The following is a 15,452-nucleotide window of genomic DNA, read 5'->3' on the forward strand; positions in this document are numbered from 1 at the left end:
TAACCAAAATATCATTTCAGCATGTAAACAATGTAAAATACTTTATTAGTGAGAAGTTGCACATTTTTCCCCTAAGTATTTGAAATCCAGATGTGTATTATACTTGTAGCACATCACATTTCAGATTATATATATCTCAAGAATTCAAGCCACATTTGGCCACCATATTGTACTGTGCAGATGTAACAAGTAACCCTTGTTCATAAACTAGCAAAGGTGAAGGACAATCTGAGGAAGGTATCATGTAGAAACTGCCATAGTTAATGTTATGTATCCTAATCACATTGACAGTAATCACCAAGAAGGCAATGCAGTTGTAAACACCTAAATAAAAATGGGATGATTTGGAATGAGGACCAAGCATATGGGCTAATGTCCCCAGGATAGGACTTTTGGAAAGACTTATCTGTCTCAGATATGGGAAAATGTTTACAGAGGCAGCCAAACCAGTCAGGAAATGCTTACCTCTGTGATGCTCTAAGCTGTTTCATAATAGACAAGAAAACAGCAGGCATTGAGCCAGAAACCTCAACATGCCATGATAATCACAAGAATTGTCAGCAGATTATAAAGCACCATTTAGATCTGATTCACAAGGTCAATCAATGATTAATGAATACCAAAGAGCTGGCTCGGTCCTAATACACCTCAGGATTAAGTAAAGCTTGTACCCAGCATTTCCCCTTCACTTCCCACCCTCCTGGATGCCTTAGCCAATGTCTGTCCTTCTGAATCAAATCATGTAGCTCCTCCAGCCACTCAAGATGACTCCTGGTGATCTCCTTCAAGTGCACTACCTACTTTCTCTGACAAACCCTCTGTCTCTTAAATTATAGTCTGTGAAGGGTAGACAATGAGCATTTTCTGATTTCATGGTTATTAACCAGTATCCTGTGACTCTGAAGACCCATCATAGGCAATATCCTCTGATTTTGTTAATGTAAAAATGTGTAGTTTAAGATTGGATTGAATCTCTTCAATATCTATAACACAGAATTACTATCTATATTATGAGAAGTAATCAAATTACTAGTGATAGCAATTAAAATTCCTTTAATGAAGGCTATTACCAGGCTAGAGAGGTGTGACAAAATTTGGAAGGTCTAAGGATATAACTTTCAGAATGTCAAGGAATAACTCTAGGTAATATAACTGGCTTGTTTTAAACTGAGACCAATGCCAGGTTCCACATGCATTCTAGTGAGGCCCATCATTACCTAATCAAATGTCTGGGACCATACTACATCAATGTGGTGATGAGCAACTATCTGCAGTGAATTAGTCCCAACAGCAGAGAGAATGTGAACAAAGGAGCTGGCTTCAGAAGGAAAGTCCCCTTGTAACTTCAAAGCAACATCTGGGAATTAAACCAATCAAAATGAAGTCTGCTGTAATTACTTTTAAATTTAAATAGATGAACTACCCATCCTTATTTTTAATTTCTTCATCCTAATCATTTACAATATTCTCCCATTTCATAAAACTTTTAGTCCAATTGATGTTATAAGAAATTCATTTGGATATATTATTAGATTTACATATATATATATATATATATATATATATATATATATATATATATATATCAGGGATTAAACATCAAAAGAAGGTCCATTCAATCCCAAGTGTCTCATGTGCAAGATAGTTTGTTTCATACACAATTGGAATTCAATTCAATATTTCTATTATGTACTATAAAGCACATGGGAACAATATATCTCTTTAATGCAAGTAAAATCCTATATTACAAACCTGTAACTCATGTGAGAATTGATGATGGACAGATATTAATTAGCTATGTGCATATCTGTGTATTCATCAGTATGACATTTGTATTGGAAAACACCAAAATATAGATAGTTGGTAAATGTTCATTTAACCAAAATCTGCTGTGATATGTGTGTGTGTGTGTGTGTGTGTGTGTGAGTTGGGGGGGGGGGCGGATAAACATTGGAGATTAAAATCAAGGGTCCTCAACCACGGAGCTGCATCCCCAGTCCTTTTATTATTATTAATATTGTTTAATTTTAGTCTGAGACAGGGCTCACTATTGAGCTGAGGCTGCCTTTCAACTTGTGATCCTCCTGCCTGTGCTTGACAAGTCATTTGGGATTACAGGCACCATGAGCCACCAAACCAGGCCAAGATCTGCCTCTTAAAATTCTGTAACAGGAGATATCAAACTAATCTTTTTTAATTGCTTTTAGGAAAACTTCTGTGATCAAGTATCACTTCATATTAGGACTCTGTAGGCTAAAAGGCAAGGAAGTAATCAAGAAAAGGAAGAGAAAGGCAGAGGGAGGATTGAGGGAAGGGAGCAAAATCAAGATTAGAATCACAATGTTCAAACACCTTTGAATGTTAAAAAGAAGATTAGTCTCTGAAATTCAGTTATTGCTTGCACAGGCACAGGATGAAATCAAAAGTGTATAAAACATCTCATTTGTTTTAGCAAGCAAATATGGCCAATCACCTCAAAGAGCAATGCAGACAAGTCAGATCTCAGGTTTATCTCCTGGCCAAAAAGCAGCATAGCTCTATCGAATATGTTTCTCAAACTATGACCTTCCCATCCTTAATTGTTTAAGGTCCATTAAAGTTGTTACCTATCTTCTCAGATGTGCTTATAGAAAGGAAAAGACAATTGCACCATGGATTATTAGAGCTGGATTAAACTGACCAAACTATAATAGCAATGCTACCCAATTAAATTCTCTAAGGATGGAAACCATTTCTTAGAGATAGATTAAGCACTCAATAGTTTTAAATGAAATTGAATTTTTTTGTTTGTTTTTGTTTTTCCTCTGTAAGGAAAGGGCCAGCCAAGAGAAGTTAAGGACACTTAGAATTACCATCTAGGTGTGCTGACACCCAGGCCTAGGCCCTTACTTCGTAATGTAGAAAAGGTCACAGAAGGAACATTTCTCCCAGGCAGTGTTACTGAGCCTGTCTCACCTTAATGCTGAAAGCATCAGTGCTGATTTCAGAACTGGTGAACATACTGAACCGAGGGTCATGAGTATGGAGTCCCTGACCTGCATCACACTTTGGAAACTTAGTGACTGATGTTCAAAGTGTGTGACCTTCATTACCACTAAAAATCAAGTGTTCATTAACAAATTCAATCAGCCTTTTTAAAAGGGCTCACTGCATGCTTGATTCTACACTAGATAGAAAAAATATAAAAGTGAATAAAATATGTTCTGTGCCCCTGAAAGCATCACAGATGTGTGAATAAAACAAATGTGAAGGCTTTATTTTATTTATTTTTGTGTGGTGCTAAGGAGTGAAGCCAGTGCCTCATGCATGCTAAGCAAGCATTCTGCCACTGAGCTACATCTGCCACTGAGCTATGGTGGGGCTGCAGCTCAGTGGCAAAGTACTTGTCTAGCAAGCGTGAGGCACTGGGTTCAATCCTCAGCACCACATAAAAATAAACAAATAAAATGAAGTCATTCTGTCTACCTACAACTACAAAAAAAATTAAAAACAAACAATAAAAATCAAACAAAATCATTTCCACAACACAATAAGTGCTCTAATCGTGGTGTTATGGGAAGAGAAAGTATAATCTCTCTCTCTCTCTCTCTCTCTCTCCTATGATTAAAAGACTTTGATGTTTGAATAGTCTTGAAGGTTAAGTCATAGAAAAAAGAGAGGTTTCTAAGGAGAGAATTGATAGACCCAACCTGATCTTTTCTTAAAATTGGGAGCCATCTCGCCACAAAGCCATGAAAAGATAATTCCGGCTTTACTATAAATTACTGCAAATTCTGAACCTGCTTGGAATGCCTGCCGGTGCCTTGAACTCACCCATGCCTGGCTCTCTGACCAGATAGCAGTCCTCTCTAAAACTTTAGTTTTAAGCATTTCCATAAATTGATCCATTTCATCTAAACTGTATAGACTGTATATTTAAAGTTATTTAGCTGCACTCATCATTTTTTGTCACTCTCATATTTTCTCATATTGGAGCAAGGAAGCTCTGGGGGGAGAAGAGGCATCTGGGACTCAGGGTGCAAGAGTGAGTGTAGGATATAAGGATGGAACCCATGATTTGGGTGCTACTTGATGGAAAGGCCTCAGCGTGAAGGAGCTCGGCATCCACATATTGAAATAATTAAGTGAAAGAGCCCTTCCTTCCAACCTCCAGAGGGGGAGTTGCATTGTCCCCATTGGAAGGCCAACATCTGTTTCTAGGAGCCATAGGGAGAAAACCTGCCTGACAAGTGCCAGCCTGGCCCAGGGGCAGGCCTTGAGGCACATGCCAGCCCAGGACACCCTGTCCTTCTGCTCCTGAGAACAACCACACAAAATGCAAAAAGGCATTCCTCCTCTACACTGCCTCCCAACTGTCTTCCAGGATCCCACACCTCTGTGACTGTCCCAGTGTGGGCCTGGGCTTCCTCCCCAGGACACTCCACCATGATCCTCAGTAGGCCTCTCCTACTTCCCAGAACCTCCTGCACATTGTGACCTTTCAGGCAGCTCTTAGGCAATCCCTTCCCTAGGCCAAGGTTGGGTCAGAAAATGGCCATTTCCTGGCAGCAATCCCCGTTCCCCTGCCTCAAGCTGGGAAGTGGCTTTGCCTTAGGGAGATTCACCACCATTGGGATTTTTCTATAGAAAAAGACATGAAGAGTTTCTCTTTAAAACTTCCTGGGCTGGGATTCCTGGGCTGGGATTGTAGCTCAGTGGTAGAGTGCTTATCCAGCATGCATGAGGCACTGGGTTCGATTCTCAGCACCACACATAAATGAATAAATTAAAAATAAAGGTCCATCAACAACTAAAAAAAATATTTTAAAAAACCAACTTCCTATCATCGGATAGTTTCACAACTAGGGCCCTATCAGAAAATAGCAAATTACTAAAATGTCACATGTGACATACATTTCAAGCTGCAGGAACAGCTATGAGCACATAGTCCTGTAGAGATATCAGGGATGGAAGGTGTTAGAAGCCTCCCCTCCTGGCTAACCCACGTACTTCCCACTCTTCATCTGTGCACACTTCAATTTACAATCTTGAGCATCAGTGGAACCCAACACAAAGAGCAATTCCACATGGATACACTTGGCTTTTATGTAAATAGCAGCCATAAGATGGCCTGTCATCTGCATTCCCCTACTCTGCTACCTCCAGCAGGGGCCATGAGGAGGGTTTGGGTGACGAGGCAGCATGGCAGGTGGTGAGGCACACAGTCACTGCTGCAGGCAGGCCCACCCCTAACCCCTGGCCCCCTCTGACTTCCTAGCAAACAGTATGAAGGAGATGATGTCATAGAACTCTCTGGGGTCTCCTGTGCCTTCTCAGATGTGATTTCTCCAACAGTTGCCACCCACCCATCTTCTCCACACAGCTCAGGAAGGGATTCCTTCTGCCAAAGGACATGAACTCAAACTCATTCAAACTCATTCATGTCTACACTGGCTCTAAGGAAAAATCCCCATTCAACTGGGTTAAGGGGAGAAAATCTCCAAAGCACTGGGTCAAAGCAAGTGAGTACACATCTACACTGGAGACCCTCTACACTAAGGCAACTGAGTCCCCATCTACACTGCTAAAGCCAAGCAAGTCCCCCTGTCTGATGGCTGAGGTGAGTCCTCCTCTACACTGGCTCACGGTGAGTAGATTTATCTACATTGAGTACGCACAGTGGTCCAGGCCTTGGAATAGATGCCTGGTGGGCTCTTGCCCCACTTGGAAACCCCCTGTCCCCACTTTCTGACATCAGCCCTTTTTTGTAAATCTTTGGAACATCAATTTGACTATGCAATTGAGAAACAAATTTATTAAGAAATATCTCTGCCATCCCAGGAGCATGGGAGAAAGGACAGAGAAGAGCAGGGCAGGGGAAGGGTCCCAGGGTAAACAGTCTCATCTGATGACTCTGGTAGGTGGGGCAGGGGACACCTGATGTCCAGGTAGATCCAGGTGTGCTCCTGGCTAGACCCCATGTGGAGAAGCCCAGCCAGGAGGCACTCAGTCCTGCAGCTGTTGGAGTCCAGGTGACCAATGGTCATGTAGTGACAACAGCATCCACAGAGCAAAGGCTCCTCTGGCTGGCTGTTTCTTCGTTTGGTCCATCTGAACTGTCCATTTATGTAGGAACCACCCGATTTGTGAACCTAGCAGGTTTCTGCTCTCCTGGTGTAGGAGCCTCGTTTTCGCCATCACATGAGGGTGTGCAACAGCACAGTCTGCGCAAGCAGGCAGCCATCCTCCGCCTCACCCGCTTCCAAACCTTGCTGTGGCCCTGGGGACGCCCTGTGGTGGCATCTTGGGAGACAATGCTGTCTGTTGTTGATGGGCAGGGTTGGGGTGAGTCAGACACAGCGTGATGCTGGGAGGCTAGCCTGGGAGTGGGGGGCTTCTCATGCAGGAAGCGGAGACTAATTGCAGGCCAGCTGGCACTTCTGAAGCCCTTCTGCCCTGAATCCTTGGCCTCCCGAGGCTGATGATGCTCACAGGGCAAGGGGAAGGTGTGAAGGGCAGGCTCACTCGCCCTCCTCTGCAGGAGGGCAGGGGAAATGGAAGGATCCCTTCTCACAGGCTTCATGCAGCCTGCCCCCTGGCTTATCTGCTGCTGGATTATGAGATAGGAAGCCATCACCTCATCAAACTTTTTCTGAGACAGTGACACCCAGGTACTGTAAGGGTCGTACCCCATGTCGAACAGCATTGTCAGTACTGTGGGGTCTGAGAGGTTGGGGAGGGGCACATCATGGAAAGATGACTTCTCCTCACCCTGATTCAGCCATGGGTCCGCCAAGATCTCCTCTGCCGAGAGCCTTGCTCTTGAGTTCTCTGACAGGATTTTCCTGATGAACCTTTTTGCTTCAGGGGACACATGCTGGGGAAATTCCAATTCAGGTTGGTAGTTGTCACTTGGGCAGTTCCCTGTCAATATAAAGTACAAAATGATACCCAATTGCCAAGTGTCCACTGCGGGGCCCTCCAGAGGGTGCCAGTATCTGTTCCGTCCTTGCTCAGGCTTGAGAACGGTGCTTAAGCCAAAGTCGATGATTCGGATGTTGCCTCTGGCATCCAGCACAACGTTCTGGGGCTTCAGGTCTCCATGCAAGATGTGCATCTTGTGGCAGTAGCACACCGCACAGGTGATCTGCCTGAAGAGTCTCCTGGCCTCCTCCTCCTCCTGCATGCCCCCAGGTGGGATGAAGTCAAAGAGCGATCCCCTGCCTCCATGCTCCATCACCAGGTAGACATATTGGTGGGTTTCAATAACCTGAAAGAGGTGGATCACATTCGGGTGGTTCAGGGTCTTCATCGCCAGTATTTCAGGGCAGGTCAAACTCCTCCAAAGTCTCCTTGGCAGGACTTTCACCGCCACCTCGGCCCCAGTGCGCAGATGGCGGGCTAGGATCACCTTACCAAATGCCCCATGCCCAATGTCCTTCAAGACCTGGTAATGGTCTGTGAAGGCCTTCTCCTGGAAGGAGCCAGGCCACTGTGGCACTACACTAAACTCACTACTCTTACTATGCATCCTAAGCAGGAACACCAACTAAGGATGCTAGCTAAAAACAAAATAAGAAACTAAAACAACAAACCAAAATCAAAAAACAAAACAAGACAAAACAAAAAACCCAAATCAAAGAACCAATTGCCAAAGACCACAATCACCAACCGCCAACCACCAAACGCACTAACTAGCTGGGAGTCCGACAGGTCACCACCAAGAGCTTCCTGTACTTATGGACAAAAACCCAGCCTCAGTCACTCTGTTATATACCCTGGGATTGAGACTCCCTCACAGTGGCTCCTTGTGAGCTCAGAGTAAGAAATGACCCAGTCATGCCTGGGCATCACCCACACTGGCCATGTCCTTTTGGGCCTACAGGACCTTTTCCAATTTCAGAGTAAGAATAAGAAAGGACTCCAGAAGCTTTTTAGTTCAATGGGTTATGGAAACTGATAAGTAATTTTTAAAAATTAAAATTTGTACAGTACTTAATGGACTTTCATTTCAAGTCTAAAAGTCTTGACTTTGGTGTTGAAAGACCTCAACATATCTACACTTAAGGTATTTAACTTCTTTTTCTTTCATCCAACACTCAGTATGAGTGTCAGAAAGTTGGTAGCACCTCACATCATGATAATGTAACAATGCTCTGTTCCCTAAGACACTCTAGAGCATTAGGCACACCTACAGGGTTGACAGGGAGGGAGGGCTCCTCATAATTTCCCCATAAGTTCTTCATCAGATCTTTCATTAGAAACACTGCAGCAAAAAACACAGTGGATTGAAATACTCAAAGTGATAAAGGACAAAGCCTGGAAGCCAGGAATCCTAGAACCAGTAAATGTGTCCTTCCCAGAGGGGGAAAAAATAGAGATGACTGGGTACCTTAATGCTGCTGTAACCAAATACATTAGATTGGGTAATTCATTAGCAAGTTAACAAGTCCCAGTTTGGTAAATTCAAGGTCAAAGCTGTTTGTTGCTTTGTCCTCACAGGATGGAAGGGAAAAAGTGTGGGGAACCCCCAATACACACACACACACACACATTTTTCTTTCTTTTCCTTATTTTTTGTTTGTATATACTGGCAACTCAACCCTTCAACCCAGAGCCACTCACACTTTAAGCAAGTGCTCTGCCACTGAAGTGCATCCCCAGCCTATTTATTGTGAGACAAGTTCTCAGTAAGTTCCCCAGACTAGGCTTGAACATGTGATTCCCTCTGCCTCAGTGTCTAGAGCAAATACCAGCATGGCCAATTGTGGTTTAAATCTGAGGTGTTCCCTAAGAACTCCTGTGTTCATGCAGGAATATTCAAAGGTAGAATGACTGGATTGCCAGAGTTGTACCTTATCAGACCTTCCTTGTTTCCGTGGACTGTGTGTGAACAATGCTCTGTTCCCTAAGATACTCTAGAGCATGGTAGGCACACACTCTTGTTCCACGGTAGACACTGGAACAAGAGTGGAGGAGGTGGGTCAGTGGAGCCCTCCGGTAAGAGCTCTACCACTGAGTTACAACCCCAGGCCCCAGAAGAGAATATTTCTTTGAATACAGATCATGGGATCTTCTGGACACAGAAGAAGCCTAAAATATTGTTTTACCAGGGTAACTTACACAGACCCTCAGAGGCCGCTTTACTGTTGATTCTACACATAATACCTACACTTGTTACATTTCTGACATCAAGAACCAAGACAGACAGATGCAGATGGATATGAGCAGCATTCTCCATGTTACTGAAGTTTTGCTGCTGTATGTTCACATCAGACTGGTTTCTCTTTCTTGTGTTAAAGGGACCCTCTTAAGACACAAAGAAATCCCTAGAGAACATTCCCAAAATGAAAGGGATGGGAATTCAAATGTTTCACTACAAATATCAAGTGGATAGGAGAAAAGACCATTATAGAAGGGTGAAAGGCAGTTAATTAAGAGCTTGCCTTATTCTATGTATAAGACACAAGTTCCAATGAACTGGCAGCCTTGCCCACTGTCCTTATCAGGACACAAGTGCCACTGAATGAGCAGCCCGTTCTGCCTTCTTATAAAAGCCTAAGTTTCAGTGAACCAGCTGCCCATGCTGCTCTCCTTATAAGCACAAAAGGGCAACAGTTTTAACACCTCACCCTGATCTCCTTATAAGGAGGAAGCAAGTCACAATGAACCAACAGCTCATTCAATTCCCTTATGATCCAATCTGGGGTAATGACATCATAATAATGACATTCCCGGGGGAAAAAAATTTCCTTTTTCTTAGGTCTGGTGTTAGAATTTAAGCATGCTTTTTAGGGATATAATTCAACCCATATCACTATAACTATTTTTTCCAACAGTTTTTATCCATATATGATGTATTTTTGCCATGTAGTTTTTCTTTATTTGTCAGTGAAATCCATTATTTATAGGTTTTTCATATTTATTTCATGATGGAGTTTGGCCAACTTTGAGTTTCTTCCATTGTTTTATTTTGGTACCATCTTTTCTGGTTTAATGATCTGGTAATGCCAGCCTCAAAAAAAAAAAAAAAGTTGTGAATTGCTCCCTGCTCTTCTAATTCCTAGAAATGGTTGCATTGAATTGCATTGATTCTTCTTTAATTGTGTGGAAGAATTCCCCAGTGATATCATCTATACCCAAAGATTCCTTTGGAGATTTTTAAGTTAGGAACATAACTTCCCAATGGTCATTGGACTTCAAAGGTTAATGTTAAAGATTAATGTTCTAGTGGTAGTTCATGCTTTTCAAAATTTGCTTCATTTCATCCCAGTTGTAGTTTGTGTGTTCTGTTGTTCAGTCATAACTACTCCATTTTCAGTTACTCTCACAAAAATGACAAGTTCTCTGTAAGTGACTCAGTCTTGGTGTAAGTACCTGATCCCCCTGCCCCAGTGTCCCGAGAAGATAGGCTTATGGCATCTTGTGGTTTAAATATGAGGTGTTCCCCAAAAGCTGCTGTGTTAAGGCAGGAATATTCAAAGATAAAATGACTGGTTTGCAAGAATGTACTGAATCAGACCATCCTTGTTTCAATGGAATAACTGGGTGTTACCTGTAGGCAGGTGGAATGTGACTGTCGAGGTGGGTTAACCCTGAAGGTATGCTTCTTCCCTGTGTCTCCTCTCCCTCTTTCTGCTTCCATGTCGCCATGAAGGGAGCAACTTCTTTTGCTTGGCCCTCTCCCCATGATGTGTTACCTCAGATTGATCCCAGAGCAATGTTTTAGGCCATCTACGGACTGAGAACTCTGAAATCCTGAGCTCCAGATAAAATTTTCATCCCTAAGTTATTTTTGTTAAGTGGTGTAGTTACAGCACCAAATGAAGCTAACTGAAACAGAAATTGGTACTGAGAACTTCACTACATTTGCCCATGCCCTGAGACTCTGGGAGGATGCATTTTAAAACAAGGGACTAACTAATTTGGCAGAGGAAATTTCAGGACAGCACAGTATTCAGTTATGGCACGGATATTGCTAGCAGTCTTAGACTGATTTTGTAATGCCAGATTCTTGGGATCCCAATAGATTTCCAGGAGCCAAATCTGATGCAATCACACAAGAGTCTTTATTGCAAGCTCCAGCCTGGACTCACAACTGTTCCCGACGCAGTGGTCTCAGGGAGTGAGTACCAGACCTTTGTTCAGTGAGATTTTATAGGTTTTTTTTGGGTTACTCTATGCGTCACAACATCACACAGCAAATCATTTCACAAGGAGGGAAAATCAAACAACAACTCTTAACATTGATTAGCACATTCACTGGTGGGACCAAGTTGGGTAGGAGTGATTGATTAGTACAAGAGAGGGATTCGTTTGAACTGATTGGTTTAAGCCATGAGGGGTGTGTGTGCTAAACTACATGGTTTCCCAACATGTTATCAACCACCATAAACTACTGGGGGGTCATCTGGCATCCCGGGTATTTTCCCTGTATCATGCTGATTGGTGGTTGCTAGGGGGTTGCTATGGGTCCTCAACTAGCCTAACTGAGTCAGGGACACCTGGCGCTGCAGATCTATCCTGTTATTTGCAGACAAACAACTCAGCAGGGTGGGTAGGTGCCTAGGAGTGCTTGTTGGGTTTTTCCAAGGACAAGGGTCATGCCCCCTTCCTTGGATAGGCTTTGAGGTAGAAGCTTTTTTCAAAAATGGAGTCACATCAGTTTCTCAATTTATTCTGAGAATGGGAGAGGAAAGCAGAGCTAAAAGAATTTTTTTAAACTTATAAGTTGGAGAGATTTGTGGAAAGTAAGTAGGTGACTGTGACCATTTGCTCTTGGTAAAGTGGCCATTCCATCCTAAGATGTTTCCTTTTATGTCTGTTAATAGCTGCTACCTGCTAGTTTCAGCTTCTGTAATCATGCTTGCCCCGCAGGTGTGGCAGGAATGAGAACTGCCTGGAGAAGGGGGGGGGTGGGGTGCTAAAACAAGGATACTTGCTTGAGAAAGTCTTGAAACCCAGAGATCTGTACTGTACAAAAGATACTGAAAACAAAAATCTTGCCCAGACTTTGGGAAAGACTCCACTGAGCTCACATTTGTGCTGAAGAAACTTGCTCTTCTCCATCTCCAAGTGTTGCTTGTCTCTTTCCAATGCCATCATTTTCCATATTTTCCCCTATTATCCATAACATTGGTTTTCAGACATGAGAACTTGGTGCTCTACAAGGCCATTCTCAACACTGGAATCCACACACAATGCTGATGATAACAGCTCTCACCAAATTATGCTCACCATTATGTCAGCTCTGATCCACATACATTTCATTTACAACTCATTTACTTTCCACAAGTACCTCTCATGGCAGATGCTATTATCTCCCCCATTTTATTAATGAAGAAAGTGAGACAGAAATAGTTGAATAATGTGCACATGATCATAAAACCAGTGAATGCAAGACCTAGGATTGAAATTCAATTGTTCTGAACCCTGAGGCTCTTCCCCACCCTGCTCTCCAGCTCCTCCATGTCTCAACACACAGTCACAGCAGCAAAATTACAAATTACAATTATCTTTTACTAGACAAAGGTGCACAAAAACATGCATTGGAGAAAAGATAACCTCTTTAACAATTGGTGTTGGGAAAACTGGAAATCCATATACAACAAAATGAAATTAAACCCCTATCTCTTACCATGCGCAAAGCTCAACTCAAAATGGATCAAGGATCTAGGAACAAAACCAGATACCCTTCGTCTAATAGAAGAAACAGTAGGCCTTAATCTCCATCATGTGGGATTAGGCCCCAATTTACTTAATAAGACTCCTTTGGTGCAAGAATTAAAATAAAAAATCAATAAATGGGATGGATTCAAACTAAAAAGTTGATTCTTAGCAAAAGAAACAATCTGTGAGGTGAATAAACAGCCTACATCTTGGGAGCAAATCTTTACCCCTCACACTTTAGATAGAGCACTAATCTCTAGGTATAAAAAGAAGTCAAAAAGCTAAGCCCCCCAAAAACAAATAACCCAATTAATCAAGGACCTGAACAGACACTTCTTAGAAGATGATATACAATCAATCAACAAATATATGAAAAAAACATTCATTATCACTAGCATTTAGAGAAATGCAAATCAAAACTACTCTACGATTTCATCTCACTCCAGTCAGAATGGCAGCTATTATGAATAGAAACAACAAAAAGTGTTGGGTGGGGGGAAAAAGGTACATATATACATTGCTGGTAGAACTGTAAATTGGTGCAACCAATATGGAAAGCAGTATGGAGATTTCTTGGAAAATTGGGAATGGAACCACCATTTGACCCAGCTATCCCTCTCCTTGATCAATACCCAAAGGACTTAAAAACAGAATACTACAGGGACACAGCCACCTCATTGTTTATAGCAGCACAATTCACAGCTAAACTGTGTAACCAACCTAGATGCCCTTCAATAGATGGATAAAAAAAAATGTGGCCTATATACACAATGGAATATTACTCAACAATAAAAGAATAAAATCATGGCATCTGCAGGTAAACGGATGGAGTTGGAGAAGATAATGCTGAGTGAAGTTAGCCAATCCCAAAAAACCAAATGCTGAATGTTTTTTTTTTTCTCTGATATAAGGAGGCTGACTCATAGTGGGGTAGGGAGGGAGAGCATGGGAGGAATAGATAAACTCTAGATAGGGCAGAGGGATGGGTGGGAAAGGGAGGGGGCATTAGGTTAGCAATGATGGTGGAATGTGATGGACATTATCATCCAAAGTGCATGTATGAAGACACAAATTGGTATGAACATAATCTGTATACAACCAGAGATATGAAAAATTGTGCTCTATATGTGTAATAAGAATTGCAATGCATTCTGCTGTCATATATAAATTAAAAATTAATAAAAAATGTGTTGCTACCAAAAACAAAACAAAACAGAGTGGTGGAAATGAAGATGAATGAGGGATGGGGAGTTGTCTTCCCTCTGCTCATTCATTTATTTTCCAATATGACAAAGCCTAGATATATGGGTCACTTAGAGGCAGGAGCTCTTGCAGTCTATGCAATTGCTGTGGATTAAATGTTTGTGTCCCCCACAAATACCCATGTTGAAATCCTTACCCCCAAGGTAAAGGTAGTGGGAAGTGGGTCCTCTGGAAAGTGACTAGGTCATAAAGGCAGAACCCTCACAAAGAAATTAATGCCCTTACAGAAGAGGCCCCAGTGAGGCCTTTGCCCCTTCCATGATGTCAGGACCCAGTGAGAAGGCAGGAAGCACACCCTCAGAAGACAATGGTCATTTAAGGAGTATTCATCTGAAGCTGGTCATCTGACCCTTCAAGGTTGAAGACACCAAGAATAACTATGGATCCAGGATTTCCAGGGATGTCCAACTGCCAGGTAATAAAGCATCCTATTCCAAAGCCCTAGATTGGTGCCTAGAAGCCTCCAGTCATTCTGTAAACCTGCAGTCACCCTGATTCCAAGAACAGCAAAACCTCACAGATAGATAATGCCCCTAAGTTGGAGCAGTTACTCCAAAACACAGGAATCATCTCATGGAAACCCAACTACTCCTTTAAGTGATGACAATAACCTCTCTAGACCTCAAATAAATAGACTTGAGGTAGTGATTACCCACACAGAGTTTGGTCAAGACTGCTTAACTATGCACACCTCTAGCCACTGCCCCAATTCTTCCTCTGTTTAAGCCTGAACCTCTTGTCAGTATCCCCAAAGACAGGGTCCCCTTATCTTCTCAGTTTAGCTCTACTGATTCAACTTCCTTTCCTGCCTTCACCACTGCTCTTTGATTGGCATCTTGGGACTGGTGGCAGAACCTAGTATGTTGGGACCCCTGGAGTCTTGGCCTTTGCCTAAAACTCTCATATAACAAAGGCTCTGAATAAGAATCTGTTCTATGCCTCTCTCCAAGCTTCTAGTTGCTGGCAGCAATTCTTGGTGTTCCTTGGCTGGTCAATATGTCACCCAGTCTTGGACTCCACCACTCTCTGTGCCTTTTGAGTCTATATCTCTGTCCCAATTTCCCTCTTCTTATAAGAACACTGGTCAATGGATCAAGGCTCATCCAAATCCAGTATGACCTCACCCTAATTTCATTACATCTGCAAAGATCCTAGTTCCAAATATGTCAGTCAAAAGTGCCTCGAGTTAAGAACTTCAATATATTTTTGGGAGGGACAATTCAATGCACAATAGTGCATAATATTCATATTATAGATTATAAACTGAGACAAAGTAGTTTACCTGGGGATATATAAAATAGGTGGTTATGACTCAGTTTTTAATCTTTCTATATCTGATTATTTTTACTTATTAGGACCTTACTTATAGTAGGCCCTCTGCTGTGTGATTTATTTCCATTTCTAATCCTCAGATCAACTGAATATAATTATTATCCCTCAATTTTATAAACAGAGCTCAGATCACTGAATAAGCTTAATCAGAAGTTCACAGGTAGGAAGCAGTATATCTGGGACTCAATCCAAAGTCCTGGCTAGTAATT

At 42.3% G+C, this 15,452-nt stretch overlaps 1 protein-coding gene across 1 annotated transcript; it reads right to left on the reverse strand.

Annotated features, from left to right (window-relative positions):
• Nucleotides 1-6,103: 6,103 nt before the first annotated feature.
• LOC120888453 (putative sperm motility kinase W) lies at nucleotides 6,104-7,510 on the reverse strand. The gene has a single exon (XM_078015922.1). The coding sequence runs from the start codon at nucleotides 7,508-7,510 to the stop codon at nucleotides 6,104-6,106; it is 1,407 nt and encodes a 468-aa protein (XP_077872048.1).
• Nucleotides 7,511-15,452: the final 7,942 nt, after the last annotated feature.

The sequence above is a fragment of the Ictidomys tridecemlineatus genome, chromosome 6, assembly GCF_052094955.1.
Source record: "Ictidomys tridecemlineatus isolate mIctTri1 chromosome 6, mIctTri1.hap1, whole genome shotgun sequence".
NCBI lineage: Eukaryota > Metazoa > Chordata > Mammalia > Rodentia > Sciuridae > Ictidomys > Ictidomys tridecemlineatus.